We start from the raw sequence: 26,086 nt of genomic DNA on the forward strand, positions 1-26,086 counted from the left end.
AACCGGCTTTTTGTGTGGAGATTTTCTTTCATTCACTTTTTACTGTTGTTTTGGTACAGTAAGGAAAAGATCATTCTTTTACAGGGTAAAACTCAGTTTTCTGGGTAAAATATTTTTAAAAGATTTGTTTTATCACGCCGTTTGAAAAACACACAAAAAAACTGTTGATAAGTCTTGTCTCTGCAGGGGGAAGCCAACAACAAGCTTTCCTCACATGCATCATTGTGTTTTGATTCAGTCGACGCAGAAATGAAGGAGTATTCACAGATGGGTCGGCTGACGAAGCGTTTGTGCGTCAGAGTGAGAGAGGTCTGATAAAGGAGATTTGATCTTTTTCTGAATGGTTAAAAAATATGAAAATCAGTGAGTTTCCCCTACACTGAGACTAAAGGCTGCTATAACATCTTTTAACTAATTTTTTTTTAACTACACGAAGGGTACTTCATACTTAGAGCTTATTTCCAGCTCCCTATTTTTCAATACTAGAGCAGCTTTGCATGATTCACAATTCAAAGTAATCCTCATATATCTTATTAGCAGGTAAATATCTGCCCTCGCTGACATCATACAGAGCCAAGAGTAGAAAAACCTATTCGGCTGTGTGATGGATGAATGTTGGAGCTCAGCTGTTTGGACAGTGACTTAAAGTTAGGGGTGTGGTGACAGGTGTGCTAACATAAGGTAGCTGATGGCTCTCAGGTGGGCCTCACTTCCACCAATTCCCAGAACTGGACCTCATGATTGTGTTTGCTGCTGTGCAGTACAGAAAGTTTCCACTTCTTCTATTTTTCCAATCTGTTTCTTAAGACTAATGAGCAGGTATCTGTGTCCGTGCATGACGTGTGACTCTAATAGATGCATCTAGCCAGGCAGTTAGTTCAGAACATGGCACCCCACTCTCTTAATAATAATGGATTGCATTTATATAGCGCTTTTCGGGGCCCTCAAAGCGCTCTTGTCCAAATATGGTCACTTGTGACTCCAAATGAAAACAACATGGCACCAGCAAAGCTTCAAAATGAAGTCCAGGAACCAGTGAGTAGGAACGCTTTGGCTACGTCTACCTTTTGTTTGGAGCAGTGCGAAGCCTGAGCTTTTGGCTCATAGGGATTACGTACCCATGCGCTGACCTCACTATTTAAAACATTTAATATGAGCATCCACCGTCTGCACAGAACACGAGGCTAGCTGTAATGACAGGTATACTTAAAGGCACAAGTCAGTCTTTCAGCCATTTGTGGCATCTACTTGCCACTATTCATACTATAAACACTTAAGGGGGTTATTGACCTAACAGCAGGCTCTAATTTCCATAGTCCCAGATTTGTTTGTAGCTATATGAAAAGGATTGCATGTACAATCAAAGTAAGATTTATGAATGCTTTCTCCACCACCACACACAGGCTTGCAGGCAAAAGAATTCCCTGTTTGAAACCTGAGTCATGCTTTAGGTCCTGGAAGAAGACTGAAATAGCAGAGCAGTTATTAAGTAAGAGATTAGATGTTTGAGTTGAGCGCTGGGAATAAGGGAATTTACACTAGACCTTTCAAAAAGAGAGGTACAAGAAAGCACTGAGTTCACCAGTTGTTAACTCGTTGTTGTGAATGCAGGCGGATGAGCTAAACGTTGTTTTCTTTTTCGTGCACAGCCAAAGGCCGAAGAGAAGGACTGATTCACAGGCTGACACCAAATAAACCGATTCCTCGTCAACTAAGGAAAGTTGCGAGGAAACATCAAACCTCACAGGTAGAGGTCCCACGCCATCACTCAGACAGAGACTCCACCTGAAGCATAATAACGACATAAATGTATGACGAGCGGTGAAATCAAAAGGCTGAGAGCTTTTTGAGATTGTAAAGATGACGTGAAGAAAGTGACATGGCAACCAAGCCTCCAATAAAGCTCGTCCTTGGAAACATTTAAGTTAACATTCTGCTGGCTGTTGCAACATTTTTAGAATTATTACCGTTTCTGCTGGTGTTGTTACCAGCAGATGTTCATGCATGTGCTCCTTCACACTCTTACCTGTAACATTCTCAGTGTGACCGCTCCGGCCTTGTTATTATTCACTGTTTTTTGAGCCTCCTGTTCAAGTCCTATAATTCACAGCTAATCCCATAACACATCGGTTATGGGTTAGCGGCTACGTTTTTACTGTTCTGCATTTTCTCCGTTCACGCTTGCTGAATCAGTCTGATGAAATTTGTAACCAAAACCATTTCAGGATGCATAACAGAAATGTATTTACATATAGTCAAAAGAACACTGATGTGTTGCATTTATTTATGATGTATCTAACAGCACGGCTATAGTATAAACCTCCAGAACGGAGCAGGCATCGATGAGAACAGATATGACTTTGATTAAGTCAGACACAGAGTGCACTTGGGTTGCAAAGCAGCTTGCAGATGCATATCAAGGTTACTCAAGCACTAATCTTACCTGTATTTTTTTGTTTGTTTTTACAAATTTTTCTAAATTGTGTGTGTGAGTGTGTGAAACTAAAAAATATTGTCTTTAGACAGATATAAAATGTTAATGTTTAGTTATGTAGAAAGTACCATCTACAGCAGATGAACAATACCAAAAAATCAGGTTCTTCAAAAACCTGAGAGACCTGAATATCTGACCCTTAAATTGATCCATCTAATGTTCACTAAAGCCTCGTCAGAAATGCTCTCTAAACTGATTCAACAGGTCTGATGGAGCGATGAATCCAAATTTTTAATTTCTGTTTCAAGTCATCATCAACATGTATGGAGGAGAGAGGTCCAACAGCATTTGTGAAACACAGTGGAGGCTCTGTCATGGGCTGCATTTCAGTCAGTGGTGTTGGAGACGTCGTCAAAAACTAACGGAACAATGAGCAGAAAAGTACTGTGATTTTGTGATCCACCATGCAATATCATCTGGAAAGCATCTGATTATCAGAGACTTATTCTTTTAATATGCCAATAACTGAAACACTTTAGTGTTATTAAAGCAGTGTGGGATCATCTCGACAGAATGGAACAAAAGGAATAAGGTGTGGCTCAAGACTTTTGCACTCAGCTGTATGCATTGTATTAACTGATCTGGACATGCAAAACAGAAACATGTGCGAAGCCCAAGTTGTATCTACATGTACGCACTCCTGCCCTCCTTACTCTGCATAGACACACCTTCAAAATTACAAATGCTCACCTGCCTGTGTGACATCACAAGATGCTAAAGGGAGGTGTTAATCTTTGTTTTTTACAGTGGCGAGTGGGCTGGTTCATTCCAGCAGGTGGCTGCTCGGAGAACCTCTCAACCCAGGTACAGACAGTCCTGCACTCTGATCAGCATTTAACTTTACAGAAAGGTAAGAACTGATCTGTCAAGTCTTTATATTTTTACTGTTTTGCTAATCAGAAATGTCAGTGTCAGAGTGTCAAACTGATCTGCAGGCCTGATGGAACTGACATTAAATATGGATTTAGAGACTTCAAAGAATAAAAGAAATAATTTTATTCTACTAGATAAAAATGGTAAAACGTCTTTGCCCATTTAGCTAATTCCCTACTGTATACTATATAAGCACTGGTGTTACCTATTGGTTGCCTGAGGCTCTTATAATTAGATGAATAACTTCTACTGCAAGAAGTACGCAGAACAATTGGTAATCTGAGCTTCAGTAGTACGAGCAGGAACACGACGCCTGGCTGTTTAAAAAAAACAAAGTACATGACGAGATGTGGTCAAGGTGATAAGTAATGCTTGTACTCGTGTTTCACAACGAAATCTGATTTTGCCTGGAGGGTTACTTTAAACATCACATGTGTTTTAAGCGATGCAGGAAATTAATTTCAAAAGTAAAGAGATGAGGTGAATGTAAGAGGTGGCACGGCTCATCACAGCAGCACTGACTGTTTTATAAATATGTGTCTATTGAACATTCAAACAAGCAAGAATGCAGACTGCAAAGGTCATGCTGGTTATGGAGAAAGATCGTGCAGTTGTAGCAAAATTTAAAAGTCACACAACACATTTAAATTAAATTACCCAGGTCTACAATTAAAAAAAAGAAGTCCTGAACAATGACACTGTAATAGGATGGTAGAAACTAAAATTAGTAGAAATATACTGAAATATGAAGAACTGTCTCTGATGAAGCAAACACAAATCCAAACACTTGTTTCGTTTATGTGGTATTTGAAGCGTGAATAAACCATTAACCTTCAGGAGTGGGCTGCTTAAAAATGACCAACATCCTTTATTGTGCATTTAAAAACTTCAGGCACTAAACCTCCTGCAGCAAGGCTCAATGACAACTGAATGCAAGTCTAAAGGGAGCTGGAAATATTCCCAAAAGATTGGAGGCTTTGAAGGTCATTAGAGGTGGCAGAAAGCTCCGGGGTAGAGTTGAGCTAGCCACCCGTATACACGGTTCTGTTTCAGTGAACCGCAAATGGGTGGCACAGTGTCATTTGCAGTAAGTGAGCATGTAATGGAGTTGTAAGTGCCCCGAGCAAGAGAGGAAACAAGCCAATTGCCCAAGTTGTTCCCAGAGTTCATCCTTTGATTCTTAGACATTTAGGCTAAATTTAGAACACAAAAGGATGCTATCAAAAATGTTTGCAAAGATAATGACATAAACCTCAGGAATATAAAGTATCACAACTCTGAGTGCAGTGGAAACGTCATGCCAAAGGTCAGGATGTGTTTTGGTTGTTCTGTGTGATGCTGTGTTTTGTACACAGAACACAGAATTAAGCAAAGTGGTTGTGGTGAAAACAGCCCAACCTCATGAGTCAACATCTCACAGGGACCTGCGAGGCCTGTCTGAATGCCGCTGTAGTCGTTGCTAAGAATATTCCGACGACTGTCTATCATTTCCTAGAGAAACAAAGCAATCTCAGATTACAGTACAGTATATTCATCGCATGACTGCAACAGGTTTTGTTTTTCTTAGTATCTTGAAACATTTAAAAACACATTGGGCCCTGATTAAAAGGTCTTTTCATAGCCTGACATTCCACTTCCTGTTATGATCAAATTCACTCTGACAACACTTACATCACCTTAAGAAATGTCAAATTAATAATGCAGTAATTATATTTATTAGCTGACCACATGAAACAAGATGAAAGTATCTTAATTTAACTTGTCTGCTTGTGTTACTCTTAAAGAGCAGTTTTAATGACTCCATTTAATATTCGTTGTTAGATTCGTTTTCATCGTGTCCTGGTGTCTAGACTGAAGGAGAAGAAAAAATATTTCTTAACAGTAGCTGCAAAACATGTGAAGATGTACATTACCTAAATCTAATGTGCATTTTCCCAATTTGTGTACGTGGCCAACAAGATGTTTACCATGTTCATTTTAATTTGTATTTTTTTTTATTTGAAATTTTACATTCAAATCACCTTTATTTACACAGCACCAAATCAGAGCAACAGTCACCGTAAAGCATTTTTTATTATAAGATAAAGATTGTACAATAATACAGGGAAAACCGCAACAATCGGGTGATTGTATGAAACAGTTTTGCGACAGTGGGAAGGAAAAACTCCCTTTCAAGAGGATGGGCTGAGGGGAGGGAGAGAGAGAGCCAGATATTGAGAATAACTGATGATTAAATGCAAAGGGGAATAAAAATATGTGAGTGAACAGGAAATGCTCAGCAGGCCTATTGCAGCATAACTAACATACACACGTTATCTTTCTTATGCCAGGATTAATATGCACCATAAATGTCCATTATTTTTTTAAATTGCATAACCAATGCAGGGATTTGGTGGGGTACACCCTAGACAGGTCACCAGTCTATCACAGAATTAACACAAAGACACTCATTCATACTCTCAATCATACTTTCAGCCAGTTACAGCCAATCAGTTAATCTAAGGTCATGTCACACAGACCTTGAGAGTGGTGGGCGATTGACTGCCAATCACGGGCCACAAGAGACAAAGCGGTATTTCCCAAACAGTTAGCGAGTTGTTGCTGGCAGTCACTTATTGCTAAATCCTGGTGAAGCATGCCTAGAGACCGGTCAGTGACGCGCCCAGTGCGTATAATGCTACTTACTGCACATAATGTCCCCCTGTATAGAGTCACTAAATGTATATAATGTTCTCTCGCTTTTTGCACAGTCGAGGAGCGTGTCAGGATACATGTCACTGCGTGTTGTACTCGTATAACTATGCATGTGACAAATAAAGGATCTTGAATCCCAACAACTGATGCTCACTACAGAAAGAATGTGTACTCCACAATCAGTTGGCAGTTAGTTACTGTAGCTTTAGTAGCATATGGTGCTGCACCCAAAATGTCCACACAGAAAGGAGCACGATGGCCACTGAATTCAAACCCAGAATCTTTTTTGGTGTGATGTAGCAGTGATAACCACTGCAGCACCCTGCAACTTATATACACTGAACAAAAATATAAACGCAACACCTTTGTTACTGCTCCCATTCCCCATGGGATGGACGTAGAGACCTAAAATTCATTCCAGATACACAATATAACCATCCCTCCCAAACAGTGGTCACAAATTAGTCCAAATGTGTGGTAGTGGGCACATCTGCTATATTGAGATAATCCATCCCACCTCACAGGTGTGCCACATCAGGATGCTGATCTGACATCATGAGTAGTGCACAGGTGTACCTCAGACTGCCCACAACAAAAGGCCACCCTGGAATGTGCAGTTTTGTCTCACAGCAAAATGCCACAGATGCCACAAGCAATGAGGGAGCGTGCAATTGGCATGCTGACAGCAGGAATGTCAACCAGATCTGTCGCCCGTGCATTGAATGTTCATTTCTCAACCATAAGCCGTCTCCACAGGCGTTTCAGAGAATATGGCAGCACATCCAACCGGCCTCACAACCGCAGACCTCGTGTAACCACACCAGCCCAGGACCTCCACATCCAGCAGGTTCACCTCCAAGATCGTCTGAGACCAGCCACCCAGACAGCTGCTGGAACAATTGGTTTGCACAACCAAACAATTTCTGCACAAACTGTCAGAAACCGTCTCAGGGACGCTCAACTGCATGCCCGTCGTCCTCATCGGGGTCTTGACCTGACTCCAGCTCGTCGCCGTAACAGACTTGTGTGGGCAAATGCTCACATTCGATGGCGTCTGGCACGTTGGAGAGGTGTGCGCTTCACGGATGAATCATGGTTCCCATTGTTCAGGGCAGATGGCAGCTGAGAATGTCCCAGTTCTTGCATGGCCAGCATACTCACCGGACATGTCACCCATTGAGCATGTTCGGGATGTGCTTGACCGGTGTATACGACAGCGTGTACCAGTTCCCACGAATATCCAACAACCTCGCACAGCCATTGAAGTGGAGTGGACCAACATTCCACAGGCCACAATTGACAATCTGATAGACTCCATGCGACGATGTGTTGCACTGCATGAGGCAAATGGTGGTCACACCAGATACTGACCGGTTCTGGGTCCCCAGACCCCCAATAGCGCAAAAAACTGCACATTCCAGGGTGGCCTTTTGTTGTGGGCAGTCTGAGGTACACCTGTGCACTACTCATGTCAGATCAGCATCCTGATGTGGCACACCTGTGAGGTGGGATGGATTATCTCAATAAAGCAGATGTGCCCACTACCACACATTTGGACTGATTTGTGACCACTGTTTGGGAGGGATGGTTATATTGTGTATCTGGAATGAATTTTAGGTCTCTACGTCCATCCCATGGGGAATGGGAGCAAAAACAAAGGTGTTGCGTTTATATTTTTGTTGAGTGTATGTATACCTAATAATGTGTATCATACAGCTCGAGAGCAAAAGTCAGGACTCATGTACTAAAGCCTATGAATGCTACTAGTCCTGAGAGTGGACATTCTTCAGTGAAAACGCTGAGATCTTGCAGAGAATCACTGAGAAGTTTGACAGACTTGGAGCTGCTAAAAGAAAAAAGCAGCACGATTACCAAAATAAAGTCAGATTTATTCATTTGAACACTACGAATATCTAAAAAAAATGAATAAATATCTTAGCAGTCCAGCTATTCAGTCATTGAAATTGTTTTACATATCTTGGTATGGACCAAAGTGGTGGACTGACTTACTGTATCTAAGTCTGAAACGACCAGTGTTCAGTAACGAACGTGGTTTTCACTTTGTTTCATGTAAACTGAGTATTTGTTGGAAGCTTAAATCTATACGACTAAAGAAAAGTATCAAATACATGAATCGTTTGACACATCTTAATGAACATTCGATGACTGCCTTCACTTTTCTAGTGTTCTGAAAAACATGGGAACTAAAAGTTAGATTTCAAATTGATAACCTACAAATGAATCAGTAACTCAGTGTCAGTTACTTTCCAGTAGGAAGCTGCACTTTTCTCTTTTTGTATTATCAGGGTATTTAGGAAGGGATTATGGGAAGCTAACAGGACGTTGTTTCTATGACCTCATGGAGCGAGCTCCATGCTCTGGCAGTGAGGATGTTCACTGTGGCCAAAAGAAAGTGGAGTCTGTGACTGGAGCCCGGTTCACTCAGTCAGATAGCGGTGATTCAAAACCCATTTGTTTTGGGCGTAGAGGATGCTCTCAGTGGTTTGGCTGTGATTGATCCTTCTTCTGCCCGTGATCGCACCATGACACTATTCCAGTTTCCACATTAATTTTTCCCCTGCTAACTTTGACCAGTTCAATGCAGTGGTGTTTCCTTTATTGGCCCTCTGACAGTACTTTGACCTCCACCCAGAAAAAAAAAGGATCTTGGGCCATTGATTTTGGACAGCAGCAAAACTCTGCATGGAAATATGTGCAAAAGACATTAATCTGTGGCATAAAACAAGATAAAACAGCACAATTCACATGAAATCTTCTGTTTGATGCATTTTCAGAACTTTTAATCGTCTAATGATGATTACCGTAATAGATGAGCCTTTAATGGATTTATTCCACTACTGCCTGAAGGTGCATGAATGCCATCACCTTAGCAATGGCTTATTAAACAAAAACTAAGTAAGAAGCTAAAAGAAGTGGCAGCTCGAGCAAGCACTGTTGCAGTGAGTTTTGTATCTCCAGGCAACTGCCCCATTAGGATTAAACATATTAACACAAATAGCAGGAAAAGTGGGATCATTCATGGTAAACATTCCCATATTGCTGCCTAAAAATACACCTTCAGAACAAATCTACAATGAAGACAAAATTATAAAATACCACACAAATGACATAACCTTGGAGATTACCAACTGATGTTTCAATACAGGGAGACCTCCACTCTTAATTGATTCCTCCAGCATCAGAGTCTGGAAAGAGAGAAAGTGGAAAATGGAAGAGGGCGGGCGTTTTACTCTCACAGTAAAAAGCCCTTTGGGATGTTCCAAATGAGGATGTTAAATAATTAAACAGCTTTATGTATATCACATCTCTGCTTCTTGTCAGAAATTAATCGTGACACCAAAAACACTCAATAGCTAATAAGCAGTAGAGTCAAAATTAATTCAGTTTGTCTTTATGAATGGTAATAGTAAATGGATCGACTCTTATCTAGCACTTTGCTACTCTCCTGAGGCAGTTTGAACATGGATATGGAGCTGAATATAAATGAGGATATTTCAGGTGCATGTGCAGAAGTGTAATTAGAGCCTTAACAAAAATGTGCATTTTTGTGTCACAATTTTTGGACTCCTGATTTAGGTCAGACATCAGACGGCGGCTGTTCAGTCTGCAGACTTGCCCGTCTGCTTGTCTGTCTGTTGGCTCCAATTGTCATGACCTGCATTACTCTAATGACCTTCACTCAGGTTTTGGGTCAATTTAACTACAATACCAACTGCACAGCTCTCAGTCCAAAGTGGCAAACTATAGAAAGCTGTTGATTTTAACACTCTTGTCAGGAACTGATTCAAAGTTAGTTAGGAGGTAAATTCTAAAGATCTGGGAGATACGATTATCCATCCTGTCATGAACTGAAAGGTTCGTCCAGTTAAGTGGACCCGAAAACGCAGACAAACACAGGCGAGGAGTGCTTTACAGTGATACTTAATTGGAACAGTGACCTAAAGTAACGAGTGAGGCCCAATAAGGCTAGTTGCAGGAATGGGGAAGAGGTCAGAGAGCCGGGGGAATATTCTGTAACAGAGGGAGAGGTAGTTATAGTCTGAAGAGAAAACTGGAGCTTGATCGTTAGAAACTGAAGAATTGTTTGCCTTACTGTGCCAGACCGGGTTAGTATCACTGAGGGGAGGGGAGATAGGTCCGTGGAAAGCATCTGGAGGGTCTCAAGCTGAAGCGTGGAGGTCGGAGGGCAGGCTGGGAGACAGAGACTGTCCAAGTAAGGTGAAGCCAGGGTTGGAACTCCGCTGAATGAAGGGAAGACAGAAATTACTCCAAGAGATAAATCACACAAGGACCACCACGAAGGGTAAACGTCATTTATCACCAAGAAGAGTAGAACAAACTGATGAAGAGGAGCCAGTTGAGTCAGCTTAAGTAGGTCTCCCGCTGATTGCTCGCAGATGAGGCTCAGGTGAAGCACTGAAGTCTCCGCCCCCAAGGGATGGCTCAGCAGCCACAGAAGGAAAACCCCTCCAGGCACTCCCACAGACCATGACACATCCAGCCTTTCTAGCTTAAAAAAAAACCCCAAACAAATGATTTTATTATCATTTAATTTAATTTTTTTGCTATTTTCAAGATTAATCCAAAGAAAAACATCCTGAAGACAGTTGATTTGCACAAATATCCTGTGTTATCCACCCAACAGGCCAAAAAAATTCAAATATACTGTTTAAAGTAAGGTAAGAGCAGGGAAAGCAACATGTTCTCATATTTTAAAACCATAATGCAAACAATGGTTTATGGTTGGATCTTTCCTTTAAAAAATACTTAAGTGGTTATTCAATGACAATATCAGAATATCCATCGTTCCATACGTTTTGTTAACTGCTTATCCCTTACAAAGACTCTCCAAGCTGACTTTGGACATAAGGTGGGATAGATCTCAGGCAGTCCATGGGGAACCATTCACTTTCACATCCACTCCTAAAAATATTTAGACTCACCAATTAAACCGAGCAGAAGTTCAAACCAGGAACCTTCTAGTCATGGTACTAACCACCTTGCAACATCAAAGAATGATCTGTTATTGTCTTTGTCATTGTTTTTGCATTTTTGCATATGATATCTTTGATATGTTCCCTGCAGCCTCTGGAAGATGCATCACAGACAGTATACGTCTGTGAGCCGCACTGATGAAATCCCCATGAAGACCGAAAATGGACCCCGACCCAACAAATACCGCTACGTACGTAAAGAAGGCAGCTCTAACATCATGTTCCGCCATGTTCCTGAGGAGAGGCTGCTGTTTGTGACCGACATCTTTACCACCTTGGTGGAGATCAGATGGAGGGTGATGTTTCTGATCTTTGCTCTCTCTTACATTCTGTCCTGGCTCTTTTTTGGAATCCTCTTCTGGGTCATCGCTCTCGCTAATGGAGACATCAAGGATCCCAACACTGAACCCTGCGTGTTTGAAGTCCGCAGCTTCACAGCCGCTTTCCTCTTCTCGCTCGAAACTCAGACCACCATTGGTTACGGATTCAGAGGAATGTCTGAGAACTGCATGCATGCCATCATCATCGTCACCATACAAGACGTCATGAGCTGCTTCATTGATACGTTCGTCATTGGAATTGCTGTTGCCAAAATGGCCTCGGCCAGAAAGAGGGCGCAGACGGTGGGCTTCAGCAACCGTGCTGTCATCAACCTTCGTAATGGTTACATTTATCTTTCCTGGAGAGTTGGGGACTTCCGCAGGTACCACTTGGTGGAGGGGACAGCTACCGCCCAGATAGTCCGCAGTACGATGCACGCCACTGGGAGAGTTGATGTGACTTATGAAGACTTGGTCATCCAGCAGAAGGACATCATCCTCGCCACACCAACCACCATCTATCACAAGATTGAACCTGGCAGCCCGCTGTACTCCATGACTTATGCTGATCTGCAGAGAGCAGACTTTGAACTGGTTGTGTCATTTACCTACACAGATGACTCCACAGGTATTCTGCATCAGACGCGAACCTCTTACACTCCAAACGAGATCCTCTGGGGTCAGCTGTTCCAGGAGATGATCAGAGTCGGCAGGAAGAGCTACAGGGTGGATTACAACTTGTTCCATCGCACTGAAAAGATACACGTCCCCCTGGTTAGCGCTAAGGAGTTCGAAGAGAAGAAGCAACTGCAGCTCACACGACACTCACCTCGACATTCACCCAGCTCTTCCCCACGGCTCCCTTCACAATCGCCATCTCAGGATCACCGTGATAAATATTTGAAACCCCCGATGGTAAAGGTGGAACTTGTGAGTGACAGCCAACCTATACCAAGTGTTGCACCATCTCAATCAGACAATAGTCAGGATCAAGAAACTCTGACTCAGCCAAATAATCAGTCAAGTGAAGAAAATTGAAAGCAAAGCTGTGAAATTCTATTTCATCAAAGAATCCTGCAATGGTGTTCATGATGGGACAAAGTTTGAGCTTGTGCAGCTTGAGAAATTGATAAATAGTTTCAAATATAGACAGGCTTTTGGAAATATCACTTGACTTTACAAAAGTAGGTGACGATAGCCGGTGTGGTGATCCAGATTCTGAAGTTCTAACCTCACAGAAGCTTGATAAACCCTTTGCTTTATGTACAGGCAGCTGGACGGTCCTTGTGGCAGATAACACAGTTAAAATACCCAGTGCTGTCAGCAGACAGAGGTCATTGTTCTAACTTTTGTTGAAGCCTCCCAATATAAGACCTCACATCTTCCCCATTGAGCGTGGCTTGGTACGTCTTAATTTTATTTGTTTTAATATTTTGCAGGAAGATGGTAAACGGCCTGTATTTGTATAGCGCTTTACTAGTCCCTAAGGACCTCAAAGCGCTTTACATATCCAGTCATCCACCCATTCACACACACATTCACACACTGGTGCTGGCAGCTACATTGTAGCCACAGCCACCGTGGGGCGTACTGACAGAGGCGAGGCTTCCGGACACTGGCGCCACCGGGCCCTCTGACCACCACCAGTAGGCAACGGGTGAAGTGTCTTGCCCAAGGACACAACGACCGAGACTGTCCAAGCCGGGGCTCAAACCGGCAACCTTCCGATTACAAGGCGAACTCCCAACTCTTGAGCCACGATCGCCCCATGTGACCAAAATTGTATAAGCAGCAAAGGAATTTCATGAATGAAATGTACATTTTCCACTTTTGAACTAATGACTTTTACCGTTTCTGTGTCTAAACACGGGCACAACAATGCAGTGTAAACACAAACCCTTGTTTGGCTTATTGTCAAAATAATACTGATAGTACAGCACCTGAGCATCCGGTTTAGTACAACATTTTTTACCGCTTATTAGGTGGAGTTCTTAAAACTAGAGTTCACAGGATCAGAACATTTATCTGAAAAACACTGGAGATGAGTTCATCCACGCTCGACTACACTGGGGTACAACCAGGCTGCAATAACCACAAGCACGTAACTGTGATTACTGATTACCATGCTGACTGGATTGGGTTTAGCGGGTGTCACTCTGTGTTAAAAACACAAAGTTGTAAAACTTGCACTGAGAAATTTTTATGAGGCAAAAGTGATCATATGTATGTGTCCTTAAGGTTAAAAAATGAGTAATTATGAGCCAGGATGAGATAATCAAGAACAGCCTCTAAAGGGGAAGGCTATATGACTTTGACTCAAGAGGTCAAATATTTAATGTAAAGTTTAAAGTCTTGGCGTTGCTGATGGCAAATAAATTGAAGTCATGCAGGTGACTACAGTAACATCCCATATTATGATGTAAGTCAAAGTTTATATAACACACAGGGAAAATGTTCTGTTCTTTTATGTTTGTGGTGGAGGAATCTTTGTTTAGTAATTTTAAATAAAACCTGCTCGTCAAGCCATCTTTCTCTCTGTCTTGCACACACACAAACAAACTCATTTTTATATCTTAATTAATTGACATAATGCTTCCCTAGCCGCTTACCCTAACCATCAAAAATGAATGCCTAACCCTAATCCTTAGCCTAAACCTAACCATAACCCAACTGTAACCCTGACACTAAAACCACATTTTGAGCCTCAAAAATGCCTTCAAACGTGTGGGGACTGGCATTTTGTTCCCACACACACACACACACACACACACACACACACACACACACACACACACACACGGAAACTTGTTTGCTTTTTGTTAAGTTAAAAAAAATGCAGATGCATAAATATTTTATGATTTGAGGAAGAGATGCGGAGAAGGCACTGGAAAAAAAAAAGTATTTCCAAGAAGATTTTTGTTACATCTGAAAAAAATGCTAATTATAAAAGGCTACCATTGTCAAAGATTTTAAAAAGTGATGCTTACATATATGGTTTGTGTATCAACTTTGATGATCATCCCTAAGATGGATCATGGTTTGTGTCTGAGAACAAAAGCTTTGATCGGGAAAGTCACTTTAATGTGAAGTAACCAGACAGACAACGATAACCAGATGCTCCTGCCCCACACGCTGCTTTGTGGCTTTGATTTGCACCGCTGCAGAATCCCATTAAAAACATGTATTCTTTTTCATCACGTATGTAAAACTGGTCAGTTCCAAGCGCTTGATGTTGTTCAGGCCATGGTGATGTTGCATGCTGCTTTAACGGTCTTCCCGTCAGGCAACTCAATCGCTCAGTTTTGTTCACTCAGATTCTAACTGTGTTAGAGGGTCCGACCAGCCTGGGCACGCTCTCAGTGGGCCTGATGATGCACCGTTCACCTGTAACTCTTCAGCTTTTGTTTGCTGATGTCTTCAGACAGTTTGTATCTTGCACGGAGCTCTTCAGCTCTTCTGGGAAGGCTTTCTGAAGATACTGTGGAGATTTTCACTCATTCATTTAGAAGAACATTCTTGAGGTCAGATGCTGATGTTGGACAAAAGGGCCGGGCTTGCAGTTTTCATGCTGATTCATCTCAAAGGTGTTTGATATGGTTGTGGTCTGTGTGGGCCAGTCAAGTTCTTCCACATTATACTCATCCAACCATATCACTATGGAGCTTGAATTGTGCACTGGAAAAGAACAGAGTCTTCCCCAAGCTGAAGCACAGGATTGTCCAGATGACCGAATTCACCCACTGGCCGGTCTTTTTAAACATCTATTTATAGACGCAGTGATTTTTTTCCCCTTGAAACAAAACAAGTACAACTGAAATAACATCACAAACTTTCAGTAACACTTCACGCTGATCCTTTCATGATGAAACAGAACTTTTGGCTGCAGCTGCTTGTAAATAAAGCCTGACTTCACATTTGGAAGCTCATCTGCAACTGAAGCAAAATTTGTTTTCAGATGAACGGCGTCATCCCACAGAGGCCCCCAGGACGGCCACAGTTTAGTTTTTACAGGCCTGTCTGACCCCCTCTGTCTTATGATCACCACTGACCTCACTGCATAAGGACATTTGATTGGCTTGTTATTAGAATAGCTAAACATACACTGTTATTACAGTGAAACCAATGAGTCACTAATTTCATGGCTTTTAATGATCCTTGATGTTGACACAATACACAGAGTACCTTGAAAGCCACATTCTTGTTTTAAAGGAGGGACTAAAGAGAATTATAATTCTCAGCATCAAGAGAAAGTCCAAGTAAATTTGTAGTGTTGCTGACGAGCGGCGTGTGCGGAAGTTGGTCGATGTGAAGAGCAACATGAACAACTCTCCCTTGGACAGAGGCTTAAAAACATCTACAGTATAATTACTTTCTGTGCAGCATCTGACAACTCCAGCCACACCCATCACTCGCTGTATAGATGCCGCAGCGCCATAAAGATGTGATGCATCATTCATGAGTTCGAGTTGTATACAGGTGTACCATCTTCCTATGGCAATAATGAATAATGCAAACTTTATGCTACTACCTGCAGAAAGAAGCAGGAGGAGAACATAGAGGAATCTAGTCTGTAAGTGGAGATTAATTTTGAGAAATATAAAGAACTTAAATCATGTAATATGAGCAGAGGTGTTTCCAGGATTTTACAAATGGGTGTGGCACGTGCCCCCCAGAAGGGTTACCGGACATCAGAAAATTATATCAGAAATAAACACCAAACAAAATCAATTGAATACTGGTTGACATTCTGCTTCTATAAACATGTGAGATTCAATTTAAAATATATATTTTAATATCTGTATAGCAACAAAGCACAACAACATTTGCCTTAAGTCACTGTATACTGTAAGATAAGGACCCTACAATAATACAGAGAAAACAGAAAGACCCCAACAATCAGACGAACCCCTATGAGCTAGCACTCTGCTGACAGTGGGAAGGAAAAACTCCCTTTTTACAGGAGGAAACCTCTAATAATAATAACAATAATGCATTTTATTTGAGGGTGCCTTTCTAAAACCCAAGGTCACCTTACAAAGAGAAAAAGATATCAATAAAACAGTAGATTAAAATTAATTAAAATGAAAAAACAACAACAAATAAAAACAAAAAAACAAATAAACAAGATTTGACAGCAAGTAGGATCTGTATTAAAGCGAGTAACCCAGTTTAAACAAGTAGGTTTTGAGCTGTGACTTAAATAAGAGAAGGGAATCTATATTTGTTAAGATGGAAGGAAGTGAGCTCCAGAGCCGAGGAGCAGAGCGACTGAAAGCTCTGTGCCCCACAGTGATGAGACGAGCAGAAGGAACAAGAAGATGAGTGGTAGATGAAGATCTGAGAGAGCGGGAAACTGTGGTGATATGAAGCAGATCACAGAGATAAGGAGGGTCAAGGTTATGAATGCACTTAAACGTGAGAACTAAGATTTTAAAGCTTATCCTGGCTTCTATGGGCAACCAGTGAAGCTGTTGAAGAATTGGTAATATGGTCTCTTAAGGGAGTACGAGTTATGACCTGAGCTGCAGAATTCTGAAGAAGCTGAAGTTTATGGAGGGACTTATTGGGGAGAGCAAACAAGAGGGAGCTGCAATAATTGATCCAGGAAGTAATAAGACTATGGACAAAGATTGCAGCAGCATGGGGAGTAAGGAAGGGACGAAGTCGGTTAATGTTACGCAAGTGAAAGTACGCAGACCGGGTTATGTAATTAATGTGAGACTGAAATGCGAGAGTACTGTCAAGTATGACACCCTAACTCTTTACCTGTGGGGAAGGAAGGGTGGGGGAATTGTCAATATTAATGGAGAAACTGTGAAATTTGGTTAAGATAGAGGCTGTACCAACGAGTAAAACTTCTGTTTTATTACTGTTAAGTTTGTAGGAGAACCATGATCTAATCTCCATAAGGCAGTTCGAGAGGAAGGTAGGTGGAAGGGATGAATTAGGTTTGGAGGAAACCTAATTTGCCGTATAGGCAAATGCTAAGGGCGCCGTCCATCAGGGGGCGCCACGCCAGTGCCACAAATGTTGAAAAAAAAAAAAAAAAGTTGGTACTATTATTTCTAAATACAAAAAAATAATCCCACGTTAATTAAAATGCAAAGTAAAGCTTATTTAATAGAAATATTATTTGTTACAACATTACACTACACTGCTGATGTAGGGGGGCGCCACCTAAAATCTTGCCTAGAGCGCCAGATTGGTTAGGGCCGTTTCTGCCCATAAGGGACAACTTGGCAAAGAACCAATTTGTTCCTGCTTTGTTGCCAACAGAAAGCCGTCTCAGTAAGTTTAGACTGTGTTGAAGAATGAAGTTGCTCATACCAAATGTTGACTTTCAATGTCATTAGACTTGTAGAAAACTCTGTTTACTGTATTTCCATGTATACTTGCACACTATAATAAATCATTGCATCCATTTCCATAGCAAAAACAAATAAATGGGTGGTTCAAGACTTTTGCACAACAGTTTAGATAGATAGATAGATAGATAGATAGATAGATAGATAGATAGATAGATAGATAGATAGATAGATAGATAGATAGATAGATAGATAGATAGATAGATAGATAGATAGATAGATAGATAGATAGATAGATAGATAGATAGATAGAATGCCTTTATTGTCACTGTACAGTTGTACAATGAGATACAGACCATCTCCTGCAAAACTAATCATGTTTTGTTTTTTTAAATTCCAAGAAAACTGATTTAGTTACCTCTATTTTTATCTTAAACTTAACACTAAAGCCTGCTGGCTCCCATGGGTTTTAGTTTTTTAGAGTTTGCACCTTCTAAAATATGTTCAAACATGTGTTTGAGCTCTGGTGGACAGCAGACACACGCCTGTGCTAGCCGAACCAGGGAGGACCGCCACAGCTTGAATGAAGACACTTGTATCCAACTGGGCATTTTCTTTGTCACATATAGCCCCGTCATGATCAGCTTCCATGTGTGTATTCTGTGTGATAAAAACATAAATCTACTATTAAAAGATGAAATACATTATAAAGAGCAGGTGAGATACAGCTAACAGTTGTCTTTGGACACAGAGGACTTGCTAAGATCTGCTAAATGAAGCTAGACCATAACACTCCCCACCAAGTCTCAGCTATAGCACAGAGGCTAACAGTAGCTTGGCTAACAGTAAAACACAAACAGACTTCCACACATAGTCAGTCTCTCTCTGTATAATCGCTTAAAGACAGAAAATTGGACCCAGAGTGTACTGGAAAACAAAACAACACAGCACTCATCACTCCTACAGAAATAAATATATTCAGATCTATATTTATACACATGCATTACTTACTCTTGGCATTAAGGATGCAAAAAAGCAGTTTTGCAAATGTTAGCTCTGAAGATCCAGCTTTTGTTCCTGCTTGTGGTGGGTCCACATTAGGAAACATGATTAGAGACTATAATAGAGACACAAAGAGCAGAGTAAATATGAAGCCAGCAGCCATTTAGCTTACATAAGGAACACAACTGGAAAAAGGAGTTCATGAGAGCTGGCATGACTCTGTCCACTGGTACCAAAACCAGCAGCTCGAAGATTAGCAATGAATTATATCATGTTTATTCTCTGCATAAAACAATTTGATGGTTTAAAGCGGGGATACTGTTCATGCTCGTTAGGATAACTGGTGAGTCTACATTGGCTGTAGATGTGACCGCGTGTGGCTGCGTATGATGAACTGGTGAGCTGTCCAGGCTGTAGCCCTCCATTCACCCTCTCAGGCTATTAAAAAGGCCAACAACAATCATTACTGGCCAGTGGCTCAGAAATCTCAGCGCCTTCTCAGTCCTGCATTAGTTTAAAAGGCTAAAAACACAAGCATTGGAGTGCAAAAGGCTGAAAAATCTAGTCTTTACTGATGTCAAAACGTTGTAATTAACATCAAGACTCTACCGTGTTTACATATTTCATCTGAATTCTCCAGACATGGTGCTGCCGTGACACAAAGCTGCTTGAAGAGGTCAGCCCGAGTTCCCCTCTGTCACATTTCAGAGCTCTCTGTGTGGGAGGCACTGGCGTGGTTAATTCCAGTCTCCAGCTCTCCACCTTGTGGTCCACATGCAGCACCGACCCGCTGCATGTGTCGCTCCCTTTATTGCTGGAAATTGGGCATGGAAAGCAAACACACATAGGGCGCACAGCTCACTGACACAGGTGGTTTGGGCTAAATATATGCGCTGCTATAAATACCCAGAACTAAAAATAAAACTAACAAAAGGCTTGGTGAAAAAGCACGCAGTTGCGGGTAATGTTTATCATGAATTAGTAAGCAGGAAGAATGATTTAGTCAATGGCTTTAAGGCAGCACAACTACGAGCCTGACCTAAAATTATAGGGCAACAGATGCACAGTCTAAACATCCGATGCAACTCGATAGCTCAGTGGAGAAAGACAGTCATATCATAATACAGGCATGTAGGCCTTTATTGAGTGAGTCATTCTTTCCAACAGAGCACATTTTCCATACTCACATTAAAAAAGAAGATCTAAGAAAACAGCGAATATCACAGAAAAAAAAAGAGAATGACAAGCAAACTGTCAGGAGCAGGTGGGAAGAGGCGTGGAAGTCCCAGATTCCTCGAGTTTGAAAGGGATTAAAAAACGGATTTTCTTCTGTTTGTGTTACTAGGATAAAGTAGTTGCACACCACCTTTAACGCATTTATCTTAGCCGCAAACTTCATCCAAATGTACCACGTGGACGTTTTGTTTTCTAGACCCATGAAAATAATATTTATATTTATGCCGCTTCGTGTTTTAACTTTTCGCCCTCACCCCTCGTTTTTTATATTTATCGCGTCGTGGCCCAGCTACAGTGTAATTGCTCGCCATTCCTTCTTGTTGTGTCCTGTTCTCATCGCTCGCGTGGATCAAACGCTCGAAATGACAGAAAAAACAGCGAGTTATTACGCCTCTACCACGGTGCGCGTTCGCCCCCCCCTCCTCCCAGTCATTGGCCGGGCGCGGAGCCGGTGGGCGGGCCGTGCCGGTGCGCTACTGTTTAAAATGCTTTGGGGGAACTCAGTGCGAAGCACATAGTAGAGACCGGTCTTCCAGAGAGATGAGAGAAGGTTTGTGGTTTTATCCTGTTGATTCCAAAATAATAATAATACAAAACTGAAAATAAGCAGACGCACGGAGACGACGCTGGTTGTAAAAGAATCCGCAAAAGCCCCCCCAAAAACCCAAGAGGAAGTCTGGATTACTATTTCACCGAGGTGATTCCAACCGGTCTACAAATGAGCAACAGGTAGATGAGACGATATTTTCTTTTAAGTCGTTCCTTGTACAGATCTACTGCTCTTGCGCTTTAATGTAAGATGTTATGCTTTATTAGGTGCTTTACGCATGTCTGAGGAGCGTGTGTGATGGTTTGATTCTCCACACGCAAGCTCCCTGGCTTCTCTGTTGTCACAGAAGTCAGATGGGCCCGCCAAAAGTTTGACTTTATCATGTCATAACCGCTTCAAGCTTCACACTGAGGTCCCGAGTGTGACGCTGCGGTTGAAGCGAAACCTGCGGGTCTTTGTCAGTCTGAGGGTCTGTCCGTCTCTGTGCGGGTGATTGCATCAGAAGGCAGCTCCTTTTTTCCCCTCGCACCTGTTAACATTTGTCGCTGGCATCTGGTGCAGCCTGAGAGCAGCTCTGCCCGCCTCTTTACGATTAGATACTCTTTTAGCGACGTTTAAAAGGCAAAAAAAAAAGTGTATACAGCAATAATAATAATAAAACAACAGTTTTGATTTTGAGTTTACTTATTCAGGAAATGTTGTACAACTGTTTTTTTTCTAAAATAGTTAAAAATTGTTAAATATTCGGTTGTTTTGAATGAGAAAAGGAAAACACGCTGTATTCGTGCAGTTTTTCTGTACTGCGCACTTAAGCCACCGTGTGAAGAAAAAATACACACTGGTCAACAGTGCAGCTTACACTGCAATCAGCATGCACATTAAATAATGTACTGATGGGCTGAACTTTACTCAACTGTGCCTTCTCTCGTTTTTTTGAAGTTAAATCAAAGTAAGTAAAAGCCCAAATTGCATCAGCCAGTTAAACATCCTGCAGGTGTGAAACTTCAGTATGACTCAGCTGTGGCAACATATTCTGTGCTTTAAGGGTGCATGTGATACCCTCCAGGCCCGGAGGAACTTTCTGCTCTCTGCTGCCAACTTCTTTCCCATCTTAAAGCCTCATGCCACAAGGAGAAATCGATCCTAACAAACGCAGAAAAAACATAACAGGGCACTGGAGGCAGTGCTAGGTCGATATAGACCCTGTTGCTAGGAAAATTAATGAGAGGTGTTTTAGTTGTGCTGAGAAAATCCTCGTGGGGCAGCTGTTATCGCAGCAGAGAGGAGAAACCCCTGAGGGCTTTCTGAACGTCAACAAGCTGCATGTCTCTTATGCACACGTTTTTTCCTCAAAACCTATCGAAAAATGACAAATTTCCACCCTGAAACTGACCTGGTGAAAGCTGAATCAAGTTGAATGTTTTCACACATTTAGTGTCTCCTTGAAACCTTAAAATCTTTCTTACTAGCTAGATGATGTCATAATAATGGTAGTAGTACATAATAAAATGAACTTTAAGTTGCGTTAGCTAAACAGCTCGGGTGATTTTCACCTCACTGAGCACCTAGATGCATCTATGTCTGATTTTTTATTTTTTTGGGAGGGGGGATTTTCAGTCGCAGGTTGTTGTGCATGCTCAAATTTTGCTGAATATTGTTTGAGGGATGAGAGGAAGGAAAATAGTTTGCATATCTGGGCTTTCTCAGTGTAAATAGTTTACATAATCCATCAGCAGTGCAAGACCAGCAGCACGAGATCCCATAGAAACACAGCAGCCCGCAGTCTGGCAAGAAATGACCAGGTCAGCATGGCACAGCCAAGAAAAATAAGTCCACTTTGTAAATGGCCAATAACGGGACCTGAGTGCAATTACTGTGTGGCCTCTCTCAGTGGAAGCTGAAATGTTAGATGAGGGTTAAATATCACTGTTGTTGTTTGTCATAACAGGATGAAATATTGTTGGCACAGAGGTGAGCTTTTCTGGCCCCGTGTATTAAGTTCTCGATGGTTTTTCTCAGGCTGCATGCACGTCTGACAAGCTATTGGGATTTCATGTTCAGCAGGCTCACTTACCTTTATGTATCTGGATGCTAGTTTTCCTAATTGACACCTTCTGTCTCTGTTTCCTTGTAGCACTTGACATTGATGAGGCCCAGTCGCCCAATGAAAGAGGAGTGACCACTTCACCCTCCTTTTGTTGCACTGCATCCAGAGGCCAGTGAGGCTGAAGAGGGATCCCTTCAGCCCGCCTCATTTTGTAACCATTTCCTCTCTGAGTTGGTCCCAGAAGTGTTTCAAAACTGTTTCTCCAACGCTTTTTCCAGAAACTTAGACTGTTTTCCAAAGCAGAAGCAGCACAGCCCTCCCAGACTGAGGTGATGGGAAGCGTGCGAGCCAGCCGCTACAGCATTGTGTCATCAGAGGAGGACGGCATGAAGCTTGCCACAATGGCAGTACCCAACGGCAACAGCAAGGGCAAGGTGCACACGAGGCACCAGCCGCAGAGCAGATTTGTAAAGAAGGACGGTCACTGCAACGTGCAGTTCATCAACGTGAGCGAGAAGGGTCAGCGGTACTTGGCTGACATCTTTACCACATGTGTGGACATCCGCTGGAGGTGGATGTTCATCATCTTCTGCCTGGCCTTCCTCCTGTCCTGGCTGTTTTTTGGCTGCGTCTTCTGGCTGGTGGCCATCTTTCACGGGGACTTAGAAAATAATGACCATCCATGTGTCTCCAATGTTAGTAGCTTCACTGGTGCCTTCCTGTTCTCCATTGAGACTCAAACGACGATCGGTTATGGCTTCAGATACGTAACGGAGGAGTGCCCAGTGGCTGTCTTTATGGTGGTGTTCCAGAGCATTGTGGGCTGCATCATTGACGCCTTCATCATTGGTGCAGTCATGGCAAAAATGGCAAAGCCCAAGAAGAGGAATGAAACACTGGTTTTCAGCCATAACGCTACAGTGGCCATGAGGGACAACAAGCTCTGTCTGATGTGGCGTGTGGGCAACTTAAGGAAGAGCCACCTGGTCGAGGCACATGTGAGAGCCCAGCTTCTCAAATCCCGAACAACAGCGGAGGGAGAGTACATCCCCCTCGACCAGATGGACATAGATGTGGGCTTTGACAGCGGAGTCGACCGCATCTTCCTGGTCTCCCCGATCACCATTGTACACGAGATCGATGAGGACAGCCCTTTCTATGACATGAGCAAACAGGACCTGGAGAACTCGGAGTTTGAAATCGTAGTCATCTTGGAGGGCATGGTCGAGGCGACGGCGATGACCACACAGTGCCGAAGCTCCTATGTTGCCAGCGAGATCCTCTGGGGCCATCGCTTTGAGCCCGTGCTCTTCGAGGAAAAGAACTATTACAAGGTGGACTACTCCCGCTTCCATAAGACATACGAGGTGTCGAGCACCCCTCTGTGCTGCGCCAGAGACCTGGCAGAGAAAAAATTCATTCTCTCCAACTCCAACTCCTTCTGCTACGAAAACGAGATGGCTCTGGACAACAAAGAGGACACAGACGAGGGGAACGGGGGCAGCGTCGGCCCTGATGGCACTCAGACAGACAACATCTCAGAGAGCGAACATAACCAAGCCATGGTGCCTCTAGAGCCCCGGCCTCTGAGACGAGAGTCCGAAATATGACTGTTAAGACATCTCGTGAGAGATTTTCCGAGAGTCGCATCTCTGCTCTGAAAAGGCACTACGAGCCAAGCTGGGTTAGAGTTAGAGGCCAACCCAAACGGTACTGCTGTGGAAAGTGGCAGTGAGGTGTAAGACTTTGTCCTGATGAGTCTGCTTGAACTTTGCATACAGCATGACAAAACACAGCACTATGAACCATGTGCATATCGCAGAATGAATTCTCCATCAAGTCCCCATGAATGTGTGCTCAGTGTCCGGTGACTGCAGAGAGGACGGAGGCTATTGCAGTGACTTGAAAACTGCAGGCATGTCTCAGTTGCTCTGTCCAGCGAGAATGACGCTCTTTCAGAAAGGTGTTTTGTTTTTTTAAGTTCTCTAGTGCTGCTAGAAAAAGTGGAAGTTACACAAAAAACCCTTTAAAACACTTTCATTTTGACACTGTCACAGAACCAAAGAGTTAAGAAATCGGATGTCTGGAACAAAGAAGGTACACGTTGTTTGTTCATGAGCTGGCCTCATAGCAGATGTCACTGAATGCAGTTTTCGCCTGCAATAACCTGTAGAGAACTTTCCTTTGACTCAATAGCACTGATTCTCTCAGCTTTGTGCTTTTGCAGAAAATGTTTGAGCTGGTCAGACTGATAGAAACATGCCTGCTTGCGTCAAGAGAGCCGAGCAGGGTAGTATTAACGACATCAAACTGACAGAAATCATTAATTTAAACTGAGACTGGGGTAATATGAGAATCTGAATGTTCTTAAAAGTGCTGCTATGATGTTGCTTCTTTTTTTTTTTTGATAATGACTATGACAATGCCAAAGAGTATTATTATTATTATTATTATTTTTATTATTATAGTTATGTTTCTGAAAAAAAAACCAATTAGATTTGGTACAGAAAACGTAGAAAGTTTAGGCCGTTTAATGTAAGGTTTGTTTTTCAAAAACGTGTACAGTTTCTTTTCTTTTCTTTCTTTTTTAAAATGTCGATTATCTGTATCTGGAGCCATTTCATCAAGCCGTAATCTGGACCCGTGTAATGAAGAAGGTGGTCATGTAGTGGTAAAAAAGCAACACTGACGAGTTCTTTTGATGGGCCAGATTTTTCATCTTAAACACAAGAGTTCATTTCAAGGCAAACCTTTATTTTTAAGGTTTGAAAATACGAGTCAGTGTATTGGTGTCAAAAAATCAAATACACTAAAAGAAATTTTTAAATAAATAAATATCAAGTCTCTACGTACAGCCGGTTTCCCTTTGTGCTGAACTAGAAATCGGCCTCAACACCACTGGAGTTTTCATTCTCTGTTGTAACGCTTTTGTTTTACTTGAGAATGTAAGATTTCAAAGAAACAAAAGTACTGTAACTGCACAAGAGTTTGCATCAATACACGTTTATATCCTGTATCTTTTGTGACAGAAAGCCGCTGGGCTCAATAGGCAGATCCTACACGTGTAAATACCTCCCTCCCTGTTGCAGTTGTTTTGTATCAGTCTTCCAAATGTACTGCAAAACCACAGAATGTACAGATTTTGTATTATTATTATTATTATTATATTGTACATGGTATTATATTGTTCTTTTACAATAAAAAGTCAATCGGAATCAACTCGTGTTGCTGGTTTAAATATCTTCTAAAGGGGCAAAGACTATTTTGCATTAATTGTTGCAAATGCAAACACAATGTGAGTGAATTCAGAAGCATCAATTCTTGCGGTACTGTAGAAGTTTAATTTCCGGAGGAAATGATGAAAAATCTTATTTTGAGCAAAAGTCTGTAAAATTTCTCAGCATCTTTTGACACTTTTTATTCATTTTGGTAATAAAAGACATAAACGCCCAACTAAAAAGCCTAAAAAGTGCCCCGAGGCTTTTTAAGCGGTGAGAATGGCTTCAAGAAGGACTTTGGTTTATCTCAGGCAGGATGTTTGGTTTCAAAG

At 42.0% G+C, this 26,086-nt stretch overlaps 2 protein-coding genes and 1 long non-coding RNA gene across 3 annotated transcripts; 2 read left to right on the top strand and 1 right to left on the bottom strand.

The window, feature by feature from the left end:
• The first annotated feature begins 3,247 nt into the window (after nucleotides 1-3,247).
• kcnj16a (potassium inwardly rectifying channel subfamily J member 16a) lies at nucleotides 3,248-13,999 on the top strand. The gene is made up of 2 exons (XM_085415386.1): nucleotides 3,248-3,344; nucleotides 11,168-13,999. The coding sequence occupies exon 2, from the start codon at nucleotides 11,178-11,180 to the stop codon at nucleotides 12,432-12,434; it is 1,257 nt and encodes a 418-aa protein (XP_085271512.1). The 5' UTR covers nucleotides 3,248-3,344; nucleotides 11,168-11,177; the 3' UTR covers nucleotides 12,435-13,999.
• Nucleotides 14,000-14,709: 710 nt separating this feature from the next.
• LOC146664089 (uncharacterized) lies at nucleotides 14,710-20,279 on the bottom strand. Its single transcript, XR_014912934.1, has 3 exons — nucleotides 19,891-20,279; nucleotides 18,713-18,818; nucleotides 14,710-18,361 (listed from the first exon to the last, which is right to left on the bottom strand). It is a non-coding gene; the product is annotated as an uncharacterized LOC146664089 (long non-coding RNA).
• Nucleotides 20,280-20,440: 161 nt separating this feature from the next.
• kcnj2a (potassium inwardly rectifying channel subfamily J member 2a) lies at nucleotides 20,441-25,745 on the top strand. The gene is made up of 2 exons (XM_085417109.1): nucleotides 20,441-20,668; nucleotides 22,624-25,745. Exon 2 carries the CDS (start codon nucleotides 22,869-22,871, stop codon nucleotides 24,144-24,146), a length of 1,278 nt encoding a protein of 425 aa, XP_085273235.1. The 5' UTR covers nucleotides 20,441-20,668; nucleotides 22,624-22,868; the 3' UTR covers nucleotides 24,147-25,745.
• The last annotated feature ends 341 nt before the right edge of the window (nucleotides 25,746-26,086 follow it).

The sequence above is a fragment of the Rhamphochromis longiceps genome, linkage group LG8 (assembly GCF_057381845.1).
Source record: "Rhamphochromis longiceps isolate RC_006_pf linkage group LG8, R_longiceps_female_GT1.1, whole genome shotgun sequence".
In the NCBI taxonomy this organism is placed as follows: domain Eukaryota; kingdom Metazoa; phylum Chordata; class Actinopteri; order Cichliformes; family Cichlidae; genus Rhamphochromis; species Rhamphochromis longiceps.

Bases quoted from the DNA above. Each gene is read 5' to 3' on its own strand.
- kcnj16a (XM_085415386.1), top strand. From the start codon at position 11,178: ATGCATCACAGACAGTATACGTCTGTGAGCCGCACTGATGAAATCCCC.
- kcnj2a (XM_085417109.1), top strand. From the start codon at position 22,869: ATGGGAAGCGTGCGAGCCAGCCGCTACAGCATTGTGTCATCAGAGGAG.